A 27724-nucleotide genomic window follows, 5' to 3' on the forward strand; every position below is an offset into this window, starting at 1 on the left:
TTTTTTTTATATTGAGCTATGTCAATATCTGAATGTAATCGTAATTAGGTAACAAAAAGTCGTGTTCATAAATATAGCAAACTCCTTTGACAATGTTTGATGGAAATATGAGACCACTGTTATATTATTAACAATTACTACTAGAGACAATTTTGAATGCTCTCGTACTACATGTAATACCTCAGAATTTACCAGTTTTATATGCCATTTGAAATTAATTAATTAATCTAAAATGGGTTTCATCCAAATACCTTTTTTCCACATCCTTATAATCCCAATCTATTGATTGATTGGTTGATTGCATGTTGTTTTACGTCCCATTCGAGAATTTTTCACTCATATAGAGACGTTCATTCCATTTGAAGCATCAAGATGCATAAATAAGTTACATGTATGTAACTTGTTTGATTATCAACATTGACATTTAATTACATTTACAAATGATTGAATTGGCCTGCAAAAACTGTCTGACAAAATTCAGTAAGGGTCTCCGTTTCCTAGTACTTTTTAGAGTTGAACATTTTAGGACCATTTTTTTTTAAGTTCTAACGGTTCATTTAACATGCTACCTACATACATTTATAAATACAATGCAATTTTCAATATGATCAAGTTTCTTTACAGATAGTAAAAGAACAAGCAAGACTGTATCATTAATTTAATGAACATATTAAACTTTAATTAAAATACATTTTCACAACACTAACCATTCAATAGCTTTCTTTCATTTGTTTGCAATATGAGAATACACAGTATTTGATAGTAAAAAATCAACATACTCTTGAATAAAAAAAAAGTCACCATTACTTATGGAACAAGCAACAGAACTATATTAACAATAATATAAAAATGAACCTTAATGCTGAACTGTATTTGGCTAAAAAATACAAAGACCTATACTTAAAGAATACTACTTGAAACATTAAAGATTTTCGACAAAGACAACATCAAATATAATTTAAAAGCTCAAATTTTATAACAATAGGTTGTTATTGATACAGTGCATAATTATGCTAAATATGTATTACAGTCTCATTCAAACATTTTGTAAAGGTGTAAATGTATTACACAAGATGATGTCCTGCATTCTTTTCTTTAATACATATTAATTTTGTATCTGAAAATTCAATTCATAAAGAGTATCTTTTAAAAAAAAAATTCAAAAAAAATTTTCATAAATGAAACAAAGAATTTTCTCTGTACACAACATTTCAAATGATGTTTACTTCAATTTCTACAGTAAAATTTTCTCAGCAAAGACCCTGTCCTCTCTTCACTATAATTTAAAAAAAAAAATTAAAAACATTTCTTAAAACATCTTTGTTTTTCTTAGCACTTCATATATTTTAAATTAACACTTTTTACACCTGGTTGAAGGTGCATATTCTCAAAAACCATGAACTTTCCTCAGCAATTGGAATATTACATATTTTAAACAGTTTCAATATTAACAAATTGTATGTACATTAATTGTGATGAAAATTGACAAAATGGCTATACTAGGCATTAATAATCTTTGCAGATATCAGCTTTTATAAACACAAACATACAGACAAAGTCATTGAGATTTTAACACTGGAATGTAAGACATATATATTTTACAAGGTCAAAGAAGTACTCCACAGTCACACTGGTTTCACATACAACCTTAAAAGCATGAACTAGATATTCAAATATAAAAGGGGGTTAAAATTCAGGTAAACATAATAGTGAAAACAATCAATTTATATTCAGCTGGAAGATAGATAAAAATAGCATGTCTATCTTAAGCCCTCCATACTCTCTATGATCTTCAAAGCAATGACCAATACAGTAAAAATCAGTTTGCTATCACCAGAAATTCACTATTATATCCAACTTTGTTATATTCCTAAAACTTGACAAGGAATTGTTTAGAATTTGCAAAAAACTTCGCTATGTCCATAACTTCGCTATACCAGTGTTTGTACTAAAGAGTTTTACTGTACATATTTTACATCAGTTCAGGCAATTCAAATAGAGAATAATGCATGATTTTCCTTTATAAAAAACAACAGAAAAAAAACTTAGGTTTATTAATGAGATCTTACACACACACAAAAAAAAATTAAATAGCTTTTTTGATGATCATCTTTTCCAACATGTCCACAGAATATGCTTAAAAATGCGAAACAATCCAAATTTGTAGCTTTTAACTTTTTAAATGGCTCAAATGTGCATATAAATTCTTTCATTCAAATTACAAGGTCTCATGATCAAATATTAGGATGATACATTCACTCATCTAATTGCAACATCTCTCTCAAGCATTTATACTCTACTCTACAAAATACATGTAACTTGCAATTTTTCACAACTTCAAAACTAAATGTACACCATACATACAGCTTTAAAAATATGCACCAGCAGTTGAAAATAACTCTGATCTAAATTCATATGCTGCTTTCTAGCTTCAAAAATTTAAGCATTTTATGATAATGAAATCTGTTCATGCTAAAAATGAATATTTACAAGCAATCTTTCCTCTTCTACTGACTCTCAAAGTATGTTCAAGCACAGGACAAATAGAACTCAAATGGTGCTATTTTCATACATGAAATGGTGCTATTTTCAATCATGTTCAAAGCAATTTAAACATGTCTAAACCTACTTCAACAATTTGCTACTTTAATTACCACTAAGACAAGGAAACACAGAATGGGACTTCTATCTTGTTGTAGATCTCTGAAATATTAACAATTCTCACAAATCCAACTTCCATTAAATGAGGTACGTGAAACATACATTCTCTAGAATTTGTTCCGAGTTTTTTGCTGATTTCAGAATCTTAAGTCTGACTCAATATTTGTAATGTTTCATAAATTTGAAGAAAAGATAAATGGAAAAATGTAAGAAATATTCTGTTCATGTAGGCACATTTTGCTGTATTTTTGCGTAAGGTAAATATTTAAAAAGGTCCTAGTTCTCTGTGCGTTACAATATCAGAGAGAGAGCCATTAATACTAATGACAGGAGAACAGCTGATGTTGTTGATACTGGCAATGCAGAGTTACTGTATTCTGTAATAAAAAAAATCAAAATTATTTGCACATTTCTTGTTTTTGCTTCCTCAATATTTGAAATCAAAAATATCAACATTTTAGGATGATAAAAGTGGCTTACATAACAAGAAAATGCTAGATATGGTTAAAATGTATATATTTCAAAGCAATGATTATCCAACTTTGTGCAAAGCTAAAACCAAAACTAATCCCAACATGCTTCAGATCTGCAGCTTTGCAGCCATCAAAAAAAAAAAAAAAATTCAGAGTATCTTGGAATTTGTGCTGTTCTCATTAATTTATAAAGTGTCATATTTGTAGTTTGGGAAATTTTCCACTAATTGTGTTACCAAAACAAAATTGCTTATTATCGAAATCTGATCAAAATTCTAAAAACACACTTGATTTGGGGCATAAGTCCATAACAGGTCAAACTAAAGCTGACGTTAGTACCCATTTATGACTGGGTGGTGTGATGATTAAATCCAACCCAAAACATCATGAGAACATGCTTATGACTACCATAAATCTGGAAATTTTTAACATAAATTCATTTTTTGCCCCTTTGCGCATGTAGTCAATTCACAAAAATTCCTTATTAAAAATAAAATAACCTTAAAAAATATGCCAGCATCTCTTATGTTTAAACAAATTAATAGTTTGTAATAAAAGCTCACACTGAAGCAACACAAAATTTCCTTCGCATGCACACTGACTGACTGAATAGAGTTTGTATGAATATATGTAAACAAACAAGCATGGATGATTAAGAAAAAAACATTGGGCCTGTTTTTACATAAAAGTAATAGAAAAAAAAATTAATTTTGCCCCCTAAGAATTTAGCCTACATGTATATATATATATATATATATATATATATATATATATATATATATATATATATATATATATATGCAAAATTTAAGAACATAAAAATATATATATATATAACATTTTAACCCAAATTTGCCAACACAAAAGAATAAGAACTTCCAGATTTATGGGACATCATTGATCCATAGGCAATCACAGGTACTTGACATATTTTTTATCCCCTCACAACGGAATTGGAGGGGATACAGTAACGCACTTGTGTGTGTGTGTGTGTGGGTGAGTTAGTTTGTCCTTGTGTGCATAACAGAAGTGACATAATTTGCATCCGAATTAATGGATGTTGAATGCTGCTTTACTTCATATGCTCTTTGGCAAAGGGATGCTCCGCTTTGTAGTGCCCTTGTTATATTTTATGACTTTTCCTTACAAATTATTCAGTTATGTTTTTAAATCGGTAGAGCGAGCCTGAAGAGGAAATTTATAATGATATGCATGATGTGTTTTATCTGTTGAAGTCTCCCCTAGTTAAGCCCAAAAATGTCTGCCAACAAAGTGAATACAGTGGCAGAGAATAATTATGCCAAGTTTTTCTTTTATGTTTAATGTTCACATTCCATATCAAAACGAGAGTGAAATCAGTAATTTGGAAATTATTTTCTCTGTCAAGTTGACCTTTGTGAACATTTCCCAAAACTTGATAAAAAATTGTTGAAATTAATAATTTTATGAGTGGAGTGGAATAATATTATGAAATAACAATCTTAAATGAAGTAATTACCCAACTAGATTGTTTTGTTTTATCTTATCTGTTTTGTTTCTGTGTGTGTTTTTTGTGCATTAAATTGGAATGGTATGTATGGTTTTGAATCATATGTGGACCTTTTTCAGTTAACATAAATAATGCCGAGTGCCTGTAATGGCAATGGATGTAGAAAAATACATCTACAAAAAAAGCTGTAATGAACTTAAATTATCTCAGAAATATTTACCAGAGTCTTTGTCTCCTGTGTATAGATTGAAAATAAGCTGCTATAATCAAACATCTTGAAACTGAATAATTTATTTTCTCTTCCAGGTAGTTAATTTTGGTATGTGTGTGTTTGTGTATAAAACATGTATATTATCTGATCTCAACTACATCCCGATAGCATGACTAGCTTGCCTTTACTGGTGAAACCCTGAGGCCAGACTTAAGTGGCATACAACTATACTTTCACAAGGGTAACAACTCTTAAGCAGATCAATATTACCTTGCCTTGATTCTAACCTGCATACTTTTGTAGATATTCTTTTTTGAAAACTACAGCTTAAAAACTGATAAAATTTCCTATTAAGCAGGTGTCATGGTTTGTCATGGTGTAAAAAATACCACAGCTTAAAAAAAATAGAAAGCAGTAGAAATTTTTGCACTAAGGCAAACACAGAAAAAACACAGAAAACCAATTTCAGTGAATGTAATTCAAAGCCACATGGCAGATGAATTAAAATTCATTTCATGGAAATGCTTTTATGGTAGTTGATATATATGTGTTTTCCTGGTAAGAATCTATCAAGCTGAGTAGAGAGAAATATTTAGAGAAAAAATATACTCCTACCTTTCCAACATTGACCTTACACAAAATCTTTCTTCTTATTTTCTTAAGTTACAATTTTGATATTAAAGTTGTCTTTAGAAAATATTGTCAGCTATTTAATTTAAAGTAAAAACTATCTATTAGGAAAAAAAGTATGAGAGTAAGAAGTGAGGCATATCAATATTGGCCAGCATTAAAGTTGCTACCCTAGGAAAAGAATGAATGTAATGGGGTATTTTATATGGCATGTCTGATGCACAATCTATAAATTAAACACAATTTATTTAAGAATCTGCACCTCAAATAGTACAGACATACTTGACTTCACATCAAGATTAACAAACGCAAAATAATCTCTCACCTTGTGGAATGGAAAGTTGATATTGGTTTGTTTTTGACCGTGGATCATTGTAGATTACACGGAATGGAGTCTTAAAATCATCTGCAGAAACCTGTAAGATCTCCATAGTTGATTCTACCATTGACGCATTCACTTGCTGCAAAAAGTGAATTTTTTTTTTTTAATTTTTTTTTAAAGCATGAGGATTTGCTTATATAGGCACTAAACATTTAAGATACTTCTCTTAATACATAAGCAGTCAAACCTCATTATCTCAAACTCAATGGGACTGGTGAAAACCTTCAAGATATCCTAGTATTCAAGATATCAAAGAGTAAAATACTTAAAAAGTAAGTAGTTGGTACCTCCAATTCACTTTGACATATCCATGGTATTCAAGATATCAGTGTTCAAGATATCAAAGTTCGACTGTATTAATGAGAAAAGTCAACACTTACTTTGCACTCAATGGTTACACCAGCATGCTCTCCAGGTAAATACTTTTCTCCATCATTGCCCTTCTGCCAAAGTATTTTGTTACACCCAATACCCTCTATACCATAAACTGCGCATGTAACCTTGTGTCTTTTGTTGTTTACAATGGCAGAATTGTTTGAGCAACTGAATTTGGGATCAACTAGAAAAACAAAAACAACAAAATGCATTGATGTTTATTATAAAACTTTAGATATGAATATTTTTCCCCAAAAAAATGTTTCTGTAACAAGAATACCTCCATTCAGATTAAATTCTTTGTCAGATGACAAATAACTTGACTTTAACTTGCTTTCAAGACATCGTTCGTAAAATTTTTTATGTGGATATAAGAATTAGAAATACAAACATCAGCAAGTCTAAAAACAATTACATATACTCCTTTTGATGCATTGGCACCAAACTGAATTACATGCATAACAATGCTACTGCAAACAGAACAAGAGGCCCATGGGCCACATCACTAACCTGAGCACTTTAGCTTGGAAAAAGCAGAAATCAGCTCAGTATTGAAACATTTAAATATAAATGTGGTTCTGACATTTGATCTTCTATTGAGGCCTTGTCCTACCTCCAGGGACACGATTGGAACACATCTGAAACTACTCTACCTGAGGATACATCTAGATTAATAAGACAGGGTTTAATGTTCTTGAGAAGAAATTTTTTCCCTATATATTCCTATGTAAAACTTTGATCCCCCATTGTGGCCCCAACTTAACCCTGGGGGTCATGATTTGAACAAAGCTAAATCTACAATACCTGAGGCTGCTTCGGTATTAATACGACTCAACAAGACTTTGCTATTCCTGGGAAGAAGAACTTTCAAGATATTTTCCTATATATTCCTATGTAAAAATTTGATCCCCTATTGTAGCCCCACCCAACCCCAAGAGGTCATGATTTGAACAATCTTGAATTTACTCTACCTGAAGATGCTTTCATATTAATATGACTAAACATGGCTTTGCTGTCCTTCATCAGAAGACTTTCAAAGATTGTTCCTATGTATTCCTATGTAAAACTTCCATCCCCTATTGTGGCCCCACCCTACCCCCAGGGATCATGATTTGTACAAATTTGAATCTACACTATGTAAAGAAGGTTTTAACTAAGTTTAAATTCTTTTTGGCCTAGTAGTCCTTGAGAAGAAGATTTTTATAGGATACCATCAAATTTTCACTATTTCTTAATTAAGAGTGCAACGATAAACCGTTTGACGGTATATCGCGGTATATTTTTCCACGGTTCAATTCACAATACGCTAAACTGATATCGTGGTTCAGTTCAATCGGTCAAGAATTATCCGAATCGTCCGTCTTGTTTCCTTGTTTACAATTTCAAAATGGCTTCTGCGCAAAACATGAGGTCGACGATAACGCCATAACGGCAGTTAAACTCATCTCCAGCATCTTACGAAAGACAGATTTAACATGGTGAAGGACTTTACCTCATTCCTAACGTGATTAAAAGTTAAAGATGTTAAGACAAGTGATAAACCCTTTAGATCTAAACGTATTCTATGGTAATACACGATATCTCATCATGCATGTATTTGGATGAAAATTTACTGTCTTGTTGACTAAAATGTGTTTACACGAGAAATATGACAACTGGTTTTCTACGTAAAAAAAAGAAATAAAAGAATGAATGTCTTCCTTTTTCATTCCAATTTAAAAGGAAGATTATGAGGAAAGATCCCTGTAAATGTTCGTCATTGGTTTAGAATATTGTCACAACTCAAAGATCTACCTATCAATCCAATTCAAGTTAAAAAATTGATATTTTAATTATTTTAATAAAAAAAATATGAAAATTTGATATAACCGTCAAGTTTTAAAAAAAATGTGATGACAAACTTAAAGACTTCTTAACCTTGTCATGTATCGTGATACGTATCGTATCGTGAACTGAATACCGTGATATGTATCGTATCGTGAGGTTGGTGTATCGTTGCACCCCTATTCTGAATTATCTCCCCTAGGAAGAGGAAGTGGCCCTTCATTGAACAAATTTGAATCCCCTTAATAATAGGATACTTTGTGCCAAGTTTAGTTGAAACTGGTCCAGTGGTTCTAGAGGAGAAGATGAAACTGTGAAAAGTTTACGACGACAACAACAACAGACAAATTTAGATCAGAAAAGCTTAGGTGAGCTAAAAATTGTTTTTTAAAATCAAATATAAATTCATTGCTAAAAAATTTACTTACTTGTACGAACAACAGCTATATATGTCCTTTCCTGCTTAGAATCTGGTAAACCATCCACACTGGAGCTGCACTTTATAAGAGATTCTGTGTTACCTGTCAAATTCCACATAAATTAATGTCAATATTATCATTATACACAAAAGGCTTAAAAAACTCAAAATTTAAAAAGCTCAAAACTACTGATTACTGCTGACAACAATTTTCAGTCTATCTACAAGCAACTTGTGCTTTTTTATTGGCTTCTTAACAATTTTTTTAAAGACATTTTTATGACTATAAGCTATTTGGATAACTCTTTTAGTTTTTGTTTTTTTTTTTTAAAAAGAGCTAGCAGTTTCCTCATTGACAAATATTACTAAAACTTCACAAAGATTGTCTCTTGGTCAAATCAATTAGGTTTCTATGAGATCAGAGGTCTTCTTCATCATTTTACTCAAGATTGGACTAAGCTTCAATGTTGTTACAGTTTTTAAACTTGTCTAATCCAGCCACCACTGGTTCCAAAGATATTGGTTGGATTAGACAACATTTCAGATTAGACAACATTTTAAACAATTTACATTACTAAAAGGGACTTAAAAGTTTACATCGTATTAGGCAAGATTTTGAAATACACATTTATATACATTCAAATTAGGTAAGTTTCAGTGTATTGATCTTCTCTAATCAATTACTGTACATATTTCTTTCCAACAATAAAAAATTATCATCTATCAAGAGCAAAAAAAAAAAAACAGATTACAAGTCATTTAATCTAATTAATTAATTCCCTCCCAAATTTTCTTGCAATATGGTTAATCCAAGATAATTCCTAACATTATAATTAAAATGACCAAGGCCAATTTTAATATGTCATTCTTTCTAATTAACATGATTAAATGAAACAAACCTTTAAATTCCATTTTATCTGCAACAAACTGTGTTCCTCCCTCATTCGGCATATCTACCATTCTCCCTTTCATCATTTCAGAACCCATCGTGATCATCACATTGGCCTTTGGCGTACTGCCATTCACCATACAAGTTGGCCCATACATTCCCGGATCAACTTCAATGCGGTGTGGAGCGGCATTGTTATCAAGTGTTAGAGTTTCTGTCAGCGATTGGTCAAACTTGAAGGCCATTGTCCTAATGGGTTCTATAAGAAGAGTTAAACAAATCAAGTGAATTGTTGTCTCAAAATGCAGCATTTTTTCTTTATTTCACATTTTAAACATTTATAAGCATTCTATTGTCTATATTAAACATAAAATATTAAGGAAGAAAGTGATTTAGCAGAGGGAAGTATGGTAGGTTGTTTGACATTTATCTGCATGAGGCTTTACTAAGAAATGTCTGTTATGCAACACTGTGCAACACACACAAATGACCGTCTTTAGAAGGAATGGGCTGCAACATTCTCCTGTTCAAAGTTTCAAGTTTCTGTTTTATCCAACTTAGTCTAAGAGCTCTCTATGAAATGTATGGCTTCATTTCAAGAATTTAAGAGAATATCAGACAAACAATCAGTGATAAATTCTCACTATGTACACTTTTCCAAGTCAAAAATAATTAATATGTATGTGTTTTTGAACCAAATTATCATTACCATGATTATAATTAATCCAAAACTTTCTTTTCTGTCTGACATGCTTTCCTTCTCAAACTAAATGTTCATTGCATGAGTGGAACCCTATTCAAAATTTTGCCTATTTTCATATGTTTAGATGTGAATTTGAGCAGCTCTTCGAAGAATGTGAAATACTATGAATTAATATTTCCAATCTGTTTACTCACCAAAAAAATCTGAGCATTTACTGAAAACTTTTGAAGTAAATCTGAAGCATGGCAACAAAATGTGTTTTTAGAAAAAGAGGTCATGCCCTTTGACTTCACAGCCCCTAAAGCAATCATAGCTGAGCTACCCTGAATCACCAGCAATGGAATCCATCGGATAGCCATATTCTTCCCTCCTTAAAGGTCTTTGGTCCCTGAAGACACCAACCTAGGCTCTTCCCTCAAAGGTTTTTTACCTGTCACTTCAAGGGCATGGCACCGCACTGAATGTAACAGGACAGGAGAAAAATGTAACAGAAGACCAGTTTTATGAACCCAGTCCCCCAATCCTTCTGATGACCACCAAAAACCAAAGATGCAAATATAAGCATCCCATCAAAAACTATTCACAAACTTTTGCAGTAAAACTGGAGTTTTGATTTTAACAACAGAGCCTTTGTCCTTATTAACATGTAAAACCCATGAACACAAAGGCAAATCCAGCCATGGCAAGCTCTTCATTAAAACAAACATTTGTTGCTAACACAAACCTTTCTCATCATATTTTAAAATTTTTATATGTGGAAGTAAAACAAACCCTAATCTAGAGAATTTCCAATATTAAATTGCAAACAAAAAAAATATATATCCTTTGACACTGAAAACACTAATTGTTTCAAATTTAATCCATTCTTACCTCTCACTTTAATAACCACATCTTTTTTTGCCACAAGCTCATCCCTGATCCATTTACCACTCTGCTTTACTTGTTTCCACACCTGACAGGTTAAATTCCCAGTGTCCTTCTTCTGAATATCTAAAATTAACACAAACTTTCAATCAGAATATAAAGAGGTAAGTGTAGAGCAATAAGTAAAATAGGTATAATATAATTAGTAATTTTATATAATATAATTTAAAAATTTTTTTCATTATCAATTATTGGAATAATTGGACGGACTTCAATCGATTAATAATCAATTAGTTTCAAGTATTAAATTTATGAAGAGTAAAAAAGTAAAAAATCTGGAAAGATTTCTAAAATGCATTTTTGATGTTACTAATTTTGTATCATTGGATTCATTTATGATATCATTATTTAGGATTTAGTTACATTCAAAGGAAAATGAATCAATAAATCATAGGAATAATATACTTTTAGCTAAGATTTTGATTAATCAATTATCAAAATTTTAATCGATTATCTATTATCGGGGGCCATTTCAATTAGATAACTGATTTAATCGATTAATCGGTAAATCACTAAATATAAAGAACTCAGCTAAGTTAGTTTAATATCAAAAATTAAGTCAGCCGGTGAAACTGTGATAATTTACTCAAATGTTTGCATGTTAATAAACATAGGGCTTATAGTCCCTTGCAGATGAACCTGCTCCAAAAATTTTAATCTGGTCACTAATCCAAAAAATGTTGGTCAGATCTAGCATCTGAGGAAAATCTTGAAGTGTGAATTCCAATGCATCAACCTTGAAAGTTTGGTCAAAGTAGGTCTTATAAAGTTACTTGGGAATAAACCTGCTCCAAAAACTTTAACCTGTTCATGCTTTAAGAAAATATAAATCAGATCCAGCATCTGAAGCAAGTCTGGTAAGTGCATTCCTATATAAATTTGCATCACCCAAACAAGTTTAGTCACCATAGGGCTTAAGGAGGTTGGATCCTGCCATCAAAAGTAATGAGAATTTTTTATCAAGTATATTTTTAGAATCTACACACATAGCTTAAGGAGGAGAAGGACCTTGAGCTGAAAAAATACTTGTCATTCAATTTTTTTTTCATATTTTGTATATTTCTAATTAAGTATGTCCCACATATCATAAAGCAGTTATATCATTAGGTTTCTTACCTTATTTTGGAGATATTGATTGACAAATACTATGCCCTACAGTATCTAAGTGGAGTTTTAATTCTCCATGTTTCCGGACTCATCACTCTGTCCATAATGGGATTTTTTAAGCATATATAAAAAAATATTAAAGTGGACATGTATCTTTTAAAATAATACAGAGTATAAATAGATTGAAAATTCGAAAAAGCAAGTTTTGTCTATCACACTGCATCTGGATATGGAAAATTACGCACGTTTTAAGACAACTTAAACAATAAAAAATGTAATTTACAAAAAATCTATCATTCAACATTTTTTTTATTTACGTTGAAATGCAAATCCTTCAAATTATTGATTGACTGTAAAAATTTCGAATGATGAAGCTGACCTCAATATTTCACAGGACATCGTTAAAGAGGACATAAGCATGACAAAAAACGTGTCATGTTACATTTTTCGTGTACGGGAAAACCCAGCTGTGACGTCACACGTAAGGTAAATAAGCGAAATAAGATATACCTACATAAGATTTCCGTCATCAGCCATGCAAAAATAATTTTTGTGTTCCCCGTTTCTCAAAATATTTCATCATATACCGATTATGACCTGTTTTTACATAATAATACTGCCCCTGTGTTCACCGAGTATGATCTTGCTGTACTAACAGATCGTGTATGACGTCACCGACTTGTTGGACGTGCAGTTTAGGAAACAGAGGAGTGGATCAATCTTTTTCATAATTTGTTAATGTTTACCAGAATGTTGAAACTTTTTACTTTTTTTAAATAAGATGGTAATTAAAGTTAAAACATTGTCAAAAATTTATACAAGAACTGACGCTTTACACGTTTTGCACTTATATAAACGGAGACTATGACGTAGTTAAACAGAATCATGTGACCATGTGTCCTTCTCCTCCTTAATTAAAAATCAAACCAAAAAATGAGGGTCAATGTGCTTCTTTTGGTGCTACAGAGCATTAAGTTTGACCTTTTTGCACTGTAAATACATCTTACACATAAATCAATTTTTAAAGATTTTCCTCCAATATTTTTTATTCAAATAAATTATGGGAACAAACACAGTCTTATTTCATCTTGAACAGACACATTAAAATTTGTGACAACAATTTTATTTTTTTAATTACTTCACATGTTCAATTATTTGACCTTTTTGCACTCAAAAAAATATCATTTTTCTGGCATTAAAAATTTAACAAGCAATAAAATCATTTGAAAGTAATGACATTTTACTGAATTTAAGAAGAATGGTTAAAAGTATCTTATACATTCAAAAAAGAAAATTAAAAGTGGGGGTCTGTGATGTTAATTTTAGATATTAATATCTAATAGTAATTACAAAATAGTGCTAGTTTTAAGCTTAAATTAAGGCTTTTTTTCTGGATTTCCACAAAATATTTGCTATATTTATCAAATATGATGATAGAATTCATGATAGTATATTTAATATATATTATAGGACAGCATAAAACAGTTCACGGCACAGAATAACTCTGTGTGCAGGCTGCATGGAAAAACAGGAATCCAAACTTAACAAGCTTTAAATATACTTCGAAGGAGAAAAAAAATGATCTCTTTTTTTTTTAAAACCTTCCGCCACAAAATATAGTTCCTCACTTGATGCTTTTGGTATGGAATTTAATAAAGGAGTTTTAACTGAATATACATGTAGTTTATTTGGCATTGTAGAATCCAAATTTATTGTAAGAACTAAAACATATAATGCAGAATTTTTGAAAAATAGGTTATGACAAAAATCTGCTCAAAAGCTCAGGAGCGAATCTCGTTAAAGCTACTTTGGGATAAAACCTGCTCCTAAAAACTTTAAACATTCATGGCCTCGAGGAAATGTACCTGGTAGGTAAGATTCTGCATGTATATAAACATGATCCATGATCCATCTTTTTTAGGGCTTATAAATCCTTGAAAATAAGACCCGCGCTCCTTAAACTTTAACTGGGATGCCTTGGCTGATGCCAAAGCAGGTGGTATAGCATAAGCTCACCTTGAGATGAGCTAAAAAGGTTGGAAAAAATCTCATTTTTTACCTCTCAGTGGCCCATGAGGTGACCTGACCTGACTGAGGCCGCACAGTGGCTGAGGCCGGGTCAGGTCAGCGATTGGGCCAGGTCAAGGGTCCTTATTTCACCATGTGGAACTCATAACTGGTAATCAATTGTTTTATTATACCGATATTAGGAAAATAATATATATACACCAAGTGTATGATACTCGATGTCAGAGAATTCTTTAAATTACCAACTGTTCCTTGATCGGGATTGCTGTGAAGTTCTTTACATTGACTCCTGTGAGTCGTGTAAGTTCTTGCATCATGATTTACTGATTAATTAAAAACAATTTTTGATTGAAAGTAACATGCATTGTTATAACGTTACTATTTCTGAGCACAATGGAAATCTGGCGCAGAATTTCAATGTACAGAAGACTGAGTCCTCAATCTCCGAAATTGAATTGTAATGAAATTTTCAGATGAATAAAAGATGAATTTTATGATGTATAGATCTATTGTATTCTACATATAATCATGATAATGATTATTCTATGCATTAAATTTAATATATTAAAAGGAATTTGATTAAGAGGTCATTATTAAGCAGTCAAATAATAACCGGGTTATTGTATTCCATGCGCAATGATTCCTAAGTCATTACGTATTGCTGTAGACAGTACTTTTTAGCTCTAGTCATTATTGAGTTTTAAAGCTTTCTTACAAGCCAATCAAATTTGAGTATTCTCAATAGAGGTATAATAAACAATTATAATATTATTAATAGTGACAGTTTTTTCTTCAGAACAGTAAACAGTCAGGGGTGAGATTGAAATCCATCATTTCTGAAAAATGATGGATAATCATCATATTTACAAACTACGTATTTTCGTCATTTTTGTCAATATGACTTACTATTGTCATATTTTCTTTTTCAACTTAATTCTTCTATCCTGGTTACATAAAAGCAAAATTTGAATTCACTGCTGAAAGAAGAGTGTTTACGCATGTTTCATTTCATCCGGGTCACTAATTACTGCTGACCACGTGCGTTAGAACATCAACATGGAAGGTGAAAGTTATTATTTAGCGGTAAAATGTCAAATTTGGTACACCATTTTTACATGGCTTTTAGCCCTATAAAAACATATAGTACACTGTCTGGAAGAATACGTACTTGTAGAGAAAAGTCCCGACAAAAAGCTAAAGCCATAAAAAAGTAGTGCGCCCCACAAAACAAGCGAGATATTTCAGTGCGCCCAGACCCTCCATTTTCAAAAAAGACGAAATATCGTCATTTTCGTCTTCTATCCCATTTAATGCAAATAAATCGACAAATAACTCTTCCACTCTTATTTTTGCTTGGGAAATTTGTACTGTCAACATAACCAGTATTGTGGTCAACTGTATTAGAGAAATGAAGTTTGTTTACGATGTTTTTTGTCCTTTTTTCGGTTGGTGGATCTAACATTTTTCAAAGAGATCGAGATAACTCGGTACTCTAGAAACAATTAAAAATGACGAGTTTAAGACATAATAAAAATTTTATCTTATGACTAAAAATCGTCATTTTAAAAATGACGGATTACAGTCTCACCCCTGACTGGTAAAACATACTTATAGCAAACATGTGTATAATGAATTGACAATTACAACAAAGTGATTTTCATTCCTGTTGACTTTAAAACATATTGAACACTTAATGGATACAACAAATTATGCTTATAACAACAAGCCTACATATATACCCTATATATAACCTGTATTAAGCATTTATATTGCATTCCAAAATAAAGCATCTCACTCAATTTTCACAGATTAAAGTATTTTAAAACTCACTTTGTACGGTAAATTCTAAGCTGATGTTCTTTGCCTGTGGGGAGAGCACATTGCATATATACTTGTCTGACATTGTGTCGGGGTCCTCAAATTCACATAGACTAGTCAACTGCTCTCTATTGTGGTACCACCTGACCTTGAGCATACTAATGATGTCGAGAGCTGAGAGGCCAGGTATGTTACAGAGAGCCTTTACGTTCTCGCCTTTGTTAACCATGGCTTCTGTAGGTGTTAATGTTACTGTATACTCCTGACCCTGTGTCACTCCTAAAAAAAGAAAAGAAATTTATAACAAAGCTTCATTGGAAATAATTTTAATCACAGTTCCATAATAGAAAATTAGTTAGGCATAATAAAAAATATGATTGTTTATGGCTACCCGACTGACCCTATATTTAATCATCAACCCAAATATTTTTTCGTCGTTAAAGTCCAGAAGTCACTCACCCGTCAGTTCAACTTTTACATGCATCTTAATCGGTCAAGCATTTAAAATCGAAAGTACTAGAAACAAAATGGTGTGTTTACATTAATGTGTTCGTGTCTATCGCCCATATGACAAGCCCAAACAAAAGTAAAGCACCATTTGTGAATTTGTGTATTAAAAAAAATTCAATAAAATAAAAAAAATCCTACCTACCGACCCTATATTATTTCAGCATGTAACCGTAAACAAACATTTTTTTTTTATTACGCCTTATGGAGTAATTAATACTGTACAGTAGAAATTGCCATTGGATGTTAATTACGTATCCACAGAAATATTTCCTAATTGTACATGACATATTTTAACCATATCATATCCGCTTAATGAGTATATGTCAATTATTTTTAGAAATAAAATGCAGATTTCAATACTTAAAACTCGAAGTGATACTCAATATTCAATCAGTCACTTTTACTGGACTAAAATCATTGCAAATAATTGCATTACCTATATTTAACATTTCGAAGGTTTTTAAATGCATATTGCTTCCTTTCCAATTTCAGAATAATTTTCAAGAAACATGAATTGTTATTATCATTCTGCCTGATCTAGAATACTCTGTTCTGAGTGATTGGAGTACAAGAGTTAATACTTCTCTTCTAATACATAATCAATTGGTACAACAGAGACAGCCACCAGGACAAGATAAAGACAAGGATGGCATATGGACCAAATCTGACCCATGACTTTCCCAAAATCATGTTTAACCAACAAAGGGACACCAACCAAATTAACCAAAGACAATTAAACAAACAATCAGCAAGTAATTACCAGGTAGTTCAATTCAATGTGACAATTCACTTACACAGATACGAAAAAAGGTGTAATATTGCTTGAGAAAATAAACATTATATTACAATGATTTTACATTTGAGCCTTTGAGTCAATCAATATCTCAATGAGGTGTGAAAAATCTATGTTATGGGGCGTTCAAGATCAACCATACTCAAGTTCAACCGTATTTGCATTTAGACAGTGGTACAACCCATAGTAAGTTTACAAGCCAGTGATTTATTTCACCTCATGTTTAGGATTTTTGGGATGCCAGTACAGGGATACCTATTAATAATGGGTTTCATATGCTAACACATTATCTGACATGTCCCCATCTCATAAAGAATTCATTATAACACCCTGGGACATCTCATAAATCTGTCATATATGATTAACTGACTATATAAAAAAATCATCAGCTGGCCACCAATGAATGAAGTTATTCTGTGCCCAGGAACTGATGACAAGGTCATTATCAGTGTCTAGAATAGAATGAGGAGAGAGTCTCCTCCAAGAGAACAGCTAGGGACCGGTCCCCTAATCCCGCAATCAGAATGAAGTCAGGATTAAACTCATACTCTGCAACTCTAGAATGAAAAGATAGATAAAGCTTTACTCTTCAATTACACAAGTTTATTTAGAAAATATGCTGCTTGGCCACAAGGAGCTAGGACCTGCCTACTTCAGTTAAATTTCCCTTCTACTTTAATTCCACTCAGTTCTTAAGTGGACATTATCATTTTATTTTTTTTCTGTAAAGAACAGGTCCATAAATCTAGACACCATAAATCTATCAGTATAGAGATGTCGAGATATAAACACTTGATAAAATGTCAATTTAAACACTTGTTAAAGGAAAACCCTATTTATCATAGTTCCAGTTTCTTTTAAAAAAGATAGAGTTTTTTTCATTTTTTTCTTGATAACTTTAAAATTCGGAGAGCTCAGGGGACATAAGGACCCAGTCCAAAGAAAGAGGTGAATGAACACAGTGGCATTGATATATCCAGCCATACAAACACCAGAACTTCTTGGGCTACCTGTGCTACCTAACACTACCAGGACGTCCATCATTTTTGTCACAGGTCAAGCCCATGCACCTATCGGACGGTTACTCATATACTAAACACCAGCGATGTAATTACAAACTTTTGTCAACAACCTCCAATAGCCACCTATTAAAGCATTGTCCAAGGTCAATAGATTTTGGCCCTAATGGCAGATTTGTGGTGTGATGTTGTGCAATCCCTTTTGTTGGTCACAGACCATTGACTAATCCCTTCATTTGTTGACAAACCTAACACAGCAGAAAAAGTCAATACCTCCATAACTATCAGGACAATGTGAAAAGTACCCTGAAGGACATCGTAAATGGTAGGACTAAGGCTGTAAAAAGACGGCAACATTTTCATCGCTACTTGATCAAAAGTGTTTGTAATTTCATGCCGACTGAACATGGATACATTTATGGCTATATACATACACCTTATTTCATCAAGATAAAAGCTCTACTCAGTGCTTGGAAGAAAAAAAAACAGCTTAAATGATTGTATAATATTATGCATGAGAGCATTTCAATGCAACACATTTCAATGCAACATGTGGCAAGCAGTGAAACACCATCTTTTTTGATTTTGCATTAAAAAAACAGTAAATGTCCAGGTCTAAAAAGTGCTTAAAAGAACAGGTAATCTTGCCAGGAAATCTGCTCCTTACAATAGAAATCATTACGCTGAGAAATATATGCAATGCATACATTTAGATTTAACTTTAAAAATATTTTGAATACATTAAAATGGAACTGACACTGTTATGATTAGCAAATCATAAACTCCCTGCAATATCATACAATGGAACATTCCTGAAATAGCTTTGCCATTTGAAGCCTTAATTGTGAGTCCACAGTGTGTACGAATTTCTCACTATTATTGACAATCAACTGTAACTATACCCATGTGGCTTTATATAAATGCAGTGGCTAACGCATTCATCCAGATTGTGTTCTACTTTTAAAGACTTTAAATATACATGTAATTGTCCTTTTTCTTCCTATACAGTAAACAATAAATAATAGTAACACAAATACACACACAACTGACATACCACACAACTGGCACAAAACGATAACACTGAAGATAACAATAGCTTTATGACCTTAGTATTCATTTCTATAGATATAAAAAAGGCATCCAAATTAATAAATCAAACCATTCAAATCTTTATCTAACTTGATGACATAATACACTCGTCAATAAAGATACCAGCTACTATAAACAATAAATTTTATGAATGAACACTTGAACATGATGACTACTGAATTTAAATGCTATAAAAAAAAATAACTGTGGGTCTCTTATTTAGTCTAGTTATAACTCTTTCAGTGTGCTCTAAACCGAGTTTCACAGGCAAAAATAAAATACACCAATTGGGTTCAATGTACTTGAAATTGCGCAAACATGTACATAATGTATGGGCTATTTCATTAATATTTCATAAAAGCCCAACTTTTCTGCAAGATACTACTCAGATAAGAATTAGAGAATGAGAATGCATGAAATTCCCACGTGTTCTACAGTACTAGATGGATTTGGATTCTGGTGAAATTTGGGTTGATCCAATTCAAATTTCCTGACAAAGAGAAATTGTCATTATAGAGGGAACCTTTTGGATATATATCTATAGATTCAGATAACAATGCTGTGACTCGTGGAATAGCCTGGCTTTGATTCTGCACAAAATTTTTATGAATGCATTTTACTAGCCAGGGTGCAGAAATATATATGTGTTTATTGGCAGCACTTCCTTCTCAACTAGATTCTAAGAAATATCCCTTTGCAACTGCTGTAAAACCACACAAATCTTCTTTTTAATGTGCCAAGAACTATATACAATGCCAGTCATTGATTGCATTAGAAAATCAATCCCCATCTTCTAAATGAATTCTGACACTCTGTTGTGCATCCTGCAGCCAACATAAATCACCAATACACAGGGGGCATTGACTTGTGGGTCAACGCCTTCACAATTAAGAATCACTCCAAGTGACCAGGCCATCTTGGAAGAATTACTTCTGACACTGATATATCTACTACCAGGAACTAATTAAGCCATAATGCACAATTGGGTTCAATGGAATGCATTGTTTTTGTACATGTCATAAACAAAATACAATTTGTACCTACTGTCAAGGTAGTTATACTGAAGGATTGAAAGTCGAAGGATTTAAAAAATATTTTGCACGTAAAGAATTTGATGATTTAATACTTTAGTAACTAAATAACACTGCTCTTTATCAAGAATGTTGATGTCAGAATGGAAACTTTGTCATTGTTTCTAAATCAACAGGGTCGCCCGGGTGGCGCAGTGGTTAGAGTGACTGCTCTAAAGTCAAGGAGTAAGGAGTTGATCCTTACGTCGGGGGTTCGAATCCCACTGTGGGACATGGAGATCAGTCCTTCGGATGAGACTGTATAAACCGATCAGGTCCCGTGTCACAGTAGGTGCTGGCACGAAAAAGATCCCTCACTGCTCAATGGCCCTGAGTGCCGAGCAAGGTCAAAATTTGTAGCCCTCCACCGGCAAGTGGTGGTGTCTCTATATGAGTGAAAAATTCTCGAAAGGGACATTAAACAACATACAATCAATCGATCTAAATCAAAAAACTTTCCACATTTACAGTTCATGTAGGGCTTGATAATCAAAAAATAAATTATCAACCAGTCCCCAACCTGACACCTATGCAGTCCCAGAGAGCAGTCCCAGAAAGCTTTCTCAAAGTTTGGGACTGCTCTCGAACTACTGTGGGACTGCTTTCCAGTCCATACGACACTGTTTTTTTTAAATTCATTTGAATGTTTATTAGAGAATCTTTGTCAATGATATCAGTGTTAAATGTACAACACTATGTTTGTAAACTTAAAAAAAAATATGTTGCATAATATAATGGTTTCTGTGGTGTTTTCAGTACTGCTGTTGGATTGACATTCTTGAAATCATAAGTTTAATCCCTAACATGAGTGCTGACATACTTTCCTCTAGAAATAATAGCCATGCACTATCTTGGCATAGTATTCTTACTCTTTATAAATCCTTTTTTTATTATATGTTATATTCTGGTATTGATTATATATCGAGAAAGTCAAACAAACTTACAAGAAGCATGATTTGGCATTGTATGCTTAAAATCTTTGTATACTAATTTATAGCGAAATTAGTAGGGTATATTGATTATACCGAGACAAAATGACAAGAAGCACTATAATTTACCTCAAAAAAACCCTTGTCTGTGATTTGCATACTCAGAGCATGAAGGTTAAGTTCTTTATAAAGAAGCAGGATTTCATATCTTATCACTATTAGCATTCAAAATAATTAGAATTTCCTGAAATTCAGAAAAGCTTAAATTAGGTTTCAGATCCTTGGGATACTTATACACTAAATATCTGCAGTTATGTAGAGTTGAAAATCAAAACTAGCATTCTATGAAAAGGAAAGTAAAAACTTTGAATATAAATTAATTGTATTATTTTTTCAAAGTGAAACTAAACAGCCTTTTTCCACTTTTCCTGCAGGCTTGTGCTGATCAATACAACCAATTAAAATCATTATAGCATTAGACATTTCTAGACATCCTACCTAAATACTACACGGTGTAATTGTTCCAAACTAATCAATGCATTAGCCTGCCTCTAACTACATCCCTATTGATTCAAATCTCTACTTCTGAAACAGAACAAATACAACACAGGCCTGACATTCTTTATCAAGTTATATCAGGGCTTGAGATCGAAACAAAGGCTTATCAAAGGATTTTGTGACCACTAGGTCTCTATTAATTTGTCCTTGAAGAAAAACTAGAGAAAAGGTGTTGCTTTCATTACAAATGAATTTTAGGGTTTGGGGTTTTGACAGAGCTAGGTGTCCACTGGGAGTTTTTAGAGGGAAGCTCAGTACTTGAAATAGTATTTGCATATAATATTACTGGTACACTGTATTCTTAAACCAATTCTACAGTACATAACACAATGAACCTTTGGCAAAATTACCTCAGTCTATGACCAAAAAAAAAAATTAACCTTGAGCCATTAAACCCTTTTTCATAAATATTTCCTGAAATCATATATAGCTCTATCCCATATTTGTATATTTTTTTCATTCACTGCAAGACAACATTCCATGGTAACTAGTGTCTCTACAAATTTATAACCTCTGATAACAACCCCTTTTGATTATATATCGCCATGTGCAAATAAACAATATCATATTTATAAATATATGTATCATCTCAGAGTACAAGCTAGCTAAAGTAAATATTTCCCATGAGAATTCCTGGTCATTCAGGCAACACAATCAGTGAATTATATTACACTAATAGATTTTATATATATTATCATCTACAAAAAGCTAATGGAATTCATATTCCACACATTCACTAGAGACATATATTCTGCATGCTGAGAGCATAATTAAAACTGGCCTTTAAATCCAGGCCCGGTCTGTCTCCTAATGACTTTATTGCAAAGCAAGGACCAATTGCTGTTTACTTGAAATGTACCATATATGTAAATAAGCATTACAGGGATCAAAATAAATTCAACTTCATAAACTTCATAAAATATTAAAGAAACATGAGATAGCATTTGGTCCATTTCTTCATAAATCTAAAAATAGTAAAATATATTAAACTTTTGCTGTACATGAGGATGATGAGTGAATAAGGTTGTTTTTTTTTCACTTGGAGGGATTGTTGAATTTCTAGCTATGAATTGAAATAACCTTTAGTATACATATGACCATTTATATTATCAGATCCACATACAATTTGTATGTCGATCTTGTTTTGAACATGCACCGGCATGCAAGTAAGCTGTTACATAACAAAATATATGGATATTGGGGACATATAAAAACAATGCATGCATGAAAACAGCACAACAATGGTTAACCTGAAGCAAAAAGCATTTAAAATCAAGGGTGTGAAATAAACCAAATATGCCATAGAGTGTAAAAACTCCATATATATATCTCTATAAGGACTAAAATACAAGGGTTGTGTTGCAAGACAGTAACATTACCGGGGTATTAATTATAAATGGAGCAATATGTGTCTGATCGTATTTCGCACAATATCAATTCGCACATTTTCCACTCCCTTGCTAAAGTTTATGGCATTCAAACTTCCTTGGCAGGTATATGTATTTTAAACTTTGAATTGGTCCCTAAAACTTCTTAGGCCGAGACACCGAAAATAAAATGCATATTCTATGTATGCATGCAATGCATGAATTGCACTCCTGAAAAAGTAAGGACGATCAGTTTGGTAGTACCAATTACTCAAAAACTTCAAGTCATCAAAGTTAATTATTTAAATTCATGAGCTGTTCTCAAAAGATAATATACACTTTCAAAAAACCCTTAATAAGTTATTAAAGATGCAGTGAAATGTGTATATATTATTCTGAAAATTTTAATTGAGTCACCCCTTAGTAAGGTAGATGTATCATAAATGTATGATACATGACACCCAGCTTAGATGATTTGACGTTTCCAGTTCAATTTACAGTCAACCCCTGAATCAAGACACACAATGACTGCTCCCTAAAAATAACCACCTGTATTTGACAAATTGTCTCTGACTTTATTTACAACCATGTCACAATGTCAACACTAAACTATGCTGAATTTTACACAGGTGTCTACACACATTCCGTGCGGGAGTCCCCACACACCTATATAACCCCTCCTAAGCCTATTACTTAACCACAGGATTTATACAGAGGCACTAGTAAAATGACTAATCTGTGGAACAAGGTACATTTTCAAAGAGGTGTTAAGAAGCATGTTCGTTTTAACTTAAACTGCAATTATAAAAGATCTCTAATCAACTATATCTTTTCCCCGTGTTAATCCCAATACAAGACAAATTTCAGCACTAACTCTTAGTTACATCAATTTTTCCAAAAGGTGTAAATATACACAGATTTGAAATTATATCTACATGCATTGAAATTGAATTAATCCTTTTTACAGAATAGAATAGATTTTTTCAGCACTAAATCTTAGTTGCATCATTCTTCCAAAAGGTGTAAATATACACACTGATTTGAAGTTTTTTTCGACTACATGCATTGAAATGAATTAATCCTTTTTACAGAACAGAATAGACTTATTTGCCAATCATGGTCCCACTGAGGGCATAAGATACAAATAAGAATGATTTGTTAAATTAACATACATACATGTAAGGACAGGAAAAGCCCCATCAACATACAGAAATATCACTTCCTTGCATTCTTATTAAAAATCAAGAATTTGTCTCTCTCATGTGACGATGCATGGTGACCTTGAAAAAATATTGATATTTTAAGGAAATATGAACCCATTAAGTCAATTATGGTCTTAAAAAAGCTTAGGTATGATGCACAGATGTCTTTTCATTCCACTGTTATTAAATTATTATGTATATATATCTCCATGAGTCAACATAAAAAATGAACTTTTCAGAAACTTGATAGTGACACAGACTTATGGCATGCCACTGGATTCTAATGATGTTATCCAGAGTTAGGGGTAATTGTGTTGGGAGGATATTAACCTTTTACTGAGCAAATGTGTACATGTATTATTTAAGTGCTTCAGTGTGCACCATGGCCCTAGAAAGGAGGACAGGATGGAGGGAAGAAGAGGGAAAAAGGAGGAGGGGTAATTTGGGAAGAAAATGGAAGGAATAGAGGGTAGAAAGAAGGATAAGACTGAGGGAGAAAGAGGGACAAAAGGAGTAGGGGATGGAGGGAGGTCAGGAAGAGGAAGAGGATTCAAAGGAATAGAGGGAAGAAAGGATGGGGCAATCGAGGAAGAAGAGGGAAAGAAAAGAGGGAAGAAAGGAGGATAGGATGGAGGGATGAAGATGGAAGGAATAGAGCAAAGACAGGCTGGGATGGAAAAAGGGAAGGAATAGAGTGTAGAAAGGATAAAACTGAAGGAAGAAGAGGGAAGAAAGGAGGAGGATATGGAGGGAGGAAAAGAATAGAGGGAAGAAAGGAGGAGGCAATTGAGGGAGGAAGATGGAAGGAATAGAGGGATCGAGGCAGGGGAAAGGGATCAAAGAGTGAAAGATCAAGGATGATGGAAAAGGAAACAAGCTATAGGGAAACAAACTATAGGGCAGAGGTTAAAGCATACGCTGATGTTGAGAATGTAGTGTAAAATTACACTTGGTGTAACATCAGAGGTTAATTAACCCTTTTTGGTACTGGGTCCCTCTAGAAGATCTTTATATTAATCTTAAGTTAAAATTGTTGAAAATTTCAATCTGCTTATCATTTGGGAATTTTTACTTTAATTTTGGCAAAAAAAGAGTCAATTTTCAATTGGGAAGGGACCATTATAACGGACCTGCATGCAAAAGTTATTATGCCCTAGCTGAGACATTATGCATGTTTGAATCAATGGATGATATGAGGTTATATTTCTTTAAATATAGTTTGAAATACGGTTTGCACATCCTGAATGAAAATGGTTAGGGTGCACATTGGGAAAGTGCTATTCTTTCCTATGTGTTTTAAAATCATCAAAATACTCTAACGTACATCATAATGCATGTACATCTACTTAGAGGAATACAACTGTGAGAGACAACTTCATTACTTAATTTACACATCGACTATTTCTTTCACTCGATCTACAGGCTTAAGTATTCACGAGAAGCAAGGAGCATGCACTTACCCTCTTAACAAACAGCTTATTCTAACCATGCATGCTAACAAATAAAAATACTTTTTAACTTCAACATTTGGTTTCCTAATTTAAAGTTAATGGCGCTTTTTCCCCTATAAAATCATACATTTACAACTTAATTAGCTCAGTAGCAACCATTGAGAGTATACATGTATCTCTTGACACAAATATACGAGTTTCTCAAGCAGAAAGCTTCCTTGTAAGAATTTGCTTACATGAGTTATACTGAAATCTTGTATACAAAATATGTAAGTAAACACAATGCGCAGTGGGAAGAGACCATTATTATTTAGGACCCTCACTAGCATTTTCTTAATTTGTTTCCCCAATCTAGTGCTACATGATGGTGATTTTATACATAGTTTACACATCTCATATATTTTGTTGAACTTGCAGAATGCAGTCTAACCTCACTGGATGAAACTGCTTTTATAATTTATATATGTACTGTTTGCCTCTAGGCAATTTGATTACAACCCAGCTCATAATTATGTCAACATGAATGAATTATGCAAGGGGTAGCTATGTCCTTGAAAAATCCATGTTGTGCATTATGAACAAGTGTTACATGCATATATTGCAACAAATGTGCTTAAAAATATACACTTTTAATTTGATTTTTTTTCTACAGAAAATTCTTAGGGTAATTTTATTTAATTAGGTCTAGTTACATTTTCGACAGTTTCGTCTGCTAATATTTTAAGCATAAACGCATGATTTATTCATTCTTATCCTTAATCTTCATATAACCCAAATATTTCTTATATTTGCATAAAATTCTTCCAAATAAAGACGCAACGCACATTGTGATATCCATATTACGCAACACCAAATATAGCATACACCTTTTGGAATTTCCCACAAAGGTGTGAAAAACAGAAACTAAAACAGATTTACTGGTCATCAACATAATATATGGCAAAGGAAGAATCGTAAGTATTCCAGTAGACACAAATCCAACATTGCTCCTCTTTGGGAAAATAATAGCCATCATGGTCAACGGGTGCTATATTGGCTTTCCGCCAAAAAATGGCGTCACCCTTTTACCGGCATTAGGTGAAAAAATCCCAGGTAAAGCACACTGCACAATCAATATGTCCAAATAACATGCACTAAATTATACTCCATAAATATGATATGACCTACCTTGCATATAGTATAGTGTGAAAGAAATCAGAAAATACGTAATTAATCCCATTTTCGCTTCTTCGTTCACACTGTCGTCCGAGTTCAAAAACACACCGGTGACTCTAATCCACGCTTTGCTGTGACGTCACAGAAACAAGTGCCCTCTACAGTCTATGCGATAATTTGCTGCAGTATAAAGTTATGAAATGATTATTGATGACATTGCATGGAATGTGCCTTTACTATTCTTATTTCGAACTATTTATTATAACAAGACTGTGAATGAAATGACCAAGTATGTTTGGACTTAATATGTTTAACACAAAGGAGTTTTTGCACTGTGGGATTTATCGATTCACGGATAACATATTGTGTAGATATCTATCATTTATCAGCAAGATAATCAATATTAATTTAAGAGATGTCATCGCGTTGTTTCTTTATCCAAAGTTTAATACTGAATCGTAATTAATTAATTCACTTGAATATATTGATCAAGGATTAAATAACTGCAATTTTTTTTAATTAATTGCTATCATTTTTAATAGAAAATTGTAAAAGATAAAACTTACCTCGGTCAAAGAGATATTACTGTTGCTCCAAACACCTTGATGAAGATTTCATGTATACATACATACAAACACATGTGCATGTA

At 32.5% G+C, this 27724-nt stretch overlaps 1 protein-coding gene across 2 annotated transcripts; it reads right to left on the reverse strand.

Moving 5' to 3' along the window:
• Window positions 1-643: 643 nt before the first annotated feature.
• LOC133188380 (uncharacterized) lies at window positions 644-27709 on the reverse strand. 2 transcript variants are annotated; one of them, XM_061323771.1, is made up of 10 exons: window positions 27642-27709; window positions 27088-27255; window positions 15945-16211; window positions 10926-11045; window positions 9363-9611; window positions 8474-8566; window positions 6227-6405; window positions 5790-5925; window positions 4844-4858; window positions 644-3038 (listed from the first exon to the last, which is right to left on the reverse strand). In XM_061323771.1, exons 2-10 carry the CDS (start codon window positions 27137-27139, stop codon window positions 2953-2955), a joined length of 1197 nt encoding a protein of 398 aa, XP_061179755.1. In that variant the 5' UTR covers window positions 27140-27255; window positions 27642-27709; the 3' UTR covers window positions 644-2952. The 2 variants fall into 2 exon arrangements, with proteins under 2 accessions (XP_061179755.1, XP_061179756.1); XM_061323772.1 differs by lacking the exon at window positions 4844-4858 and having other exon boundaries at window positions 27642-27705.
• Window positions 27710-27724: the final 15 nt, after the last annotated feature.

Source organism: Saccostrea echinata, unplaced genomic scaffold, assembly GCF_033153115.1.
Source record: "Saccostrea echinata isolate AGI-Se365-2 ecotype Australia unplaced genomic scaffold, CSIRO_AGI_Sech_v1 ptg000016l, whole genome shotgun sequence".
NCBI classification, from domain to species: domain Eukaryota; kingdom Metazoa; phylum Mollusca; class Bivalvia; order Ostreida; family Ostreidae; genus Saccostrea; species Saccostrea echinata.

Bases quoted from the DNA above. Each gene is read 5' to 3' on its own strand.
- LOC133188380 (XM_061323771.1), bottom strand. From the start codon at position 27,139: ATGGGATTAATTACGTATTTTCTGATTTCTTTCACACTATACTATATG. The intron at 16,212-27,087 runs GTAGGTCATATC...TTCTTTTTTTAG, and splicing joins CACACTATACTATATGCAAG to GAGTGACACAGGGTCAGGAG. The intron at 5,926-6,226 runs GTAAGTGTTGAC...CACTTTTTGCAG, and splicing joins GTGTAACCATTGAGTGCAAA to CAAGTGAATGCGTCAATGGT.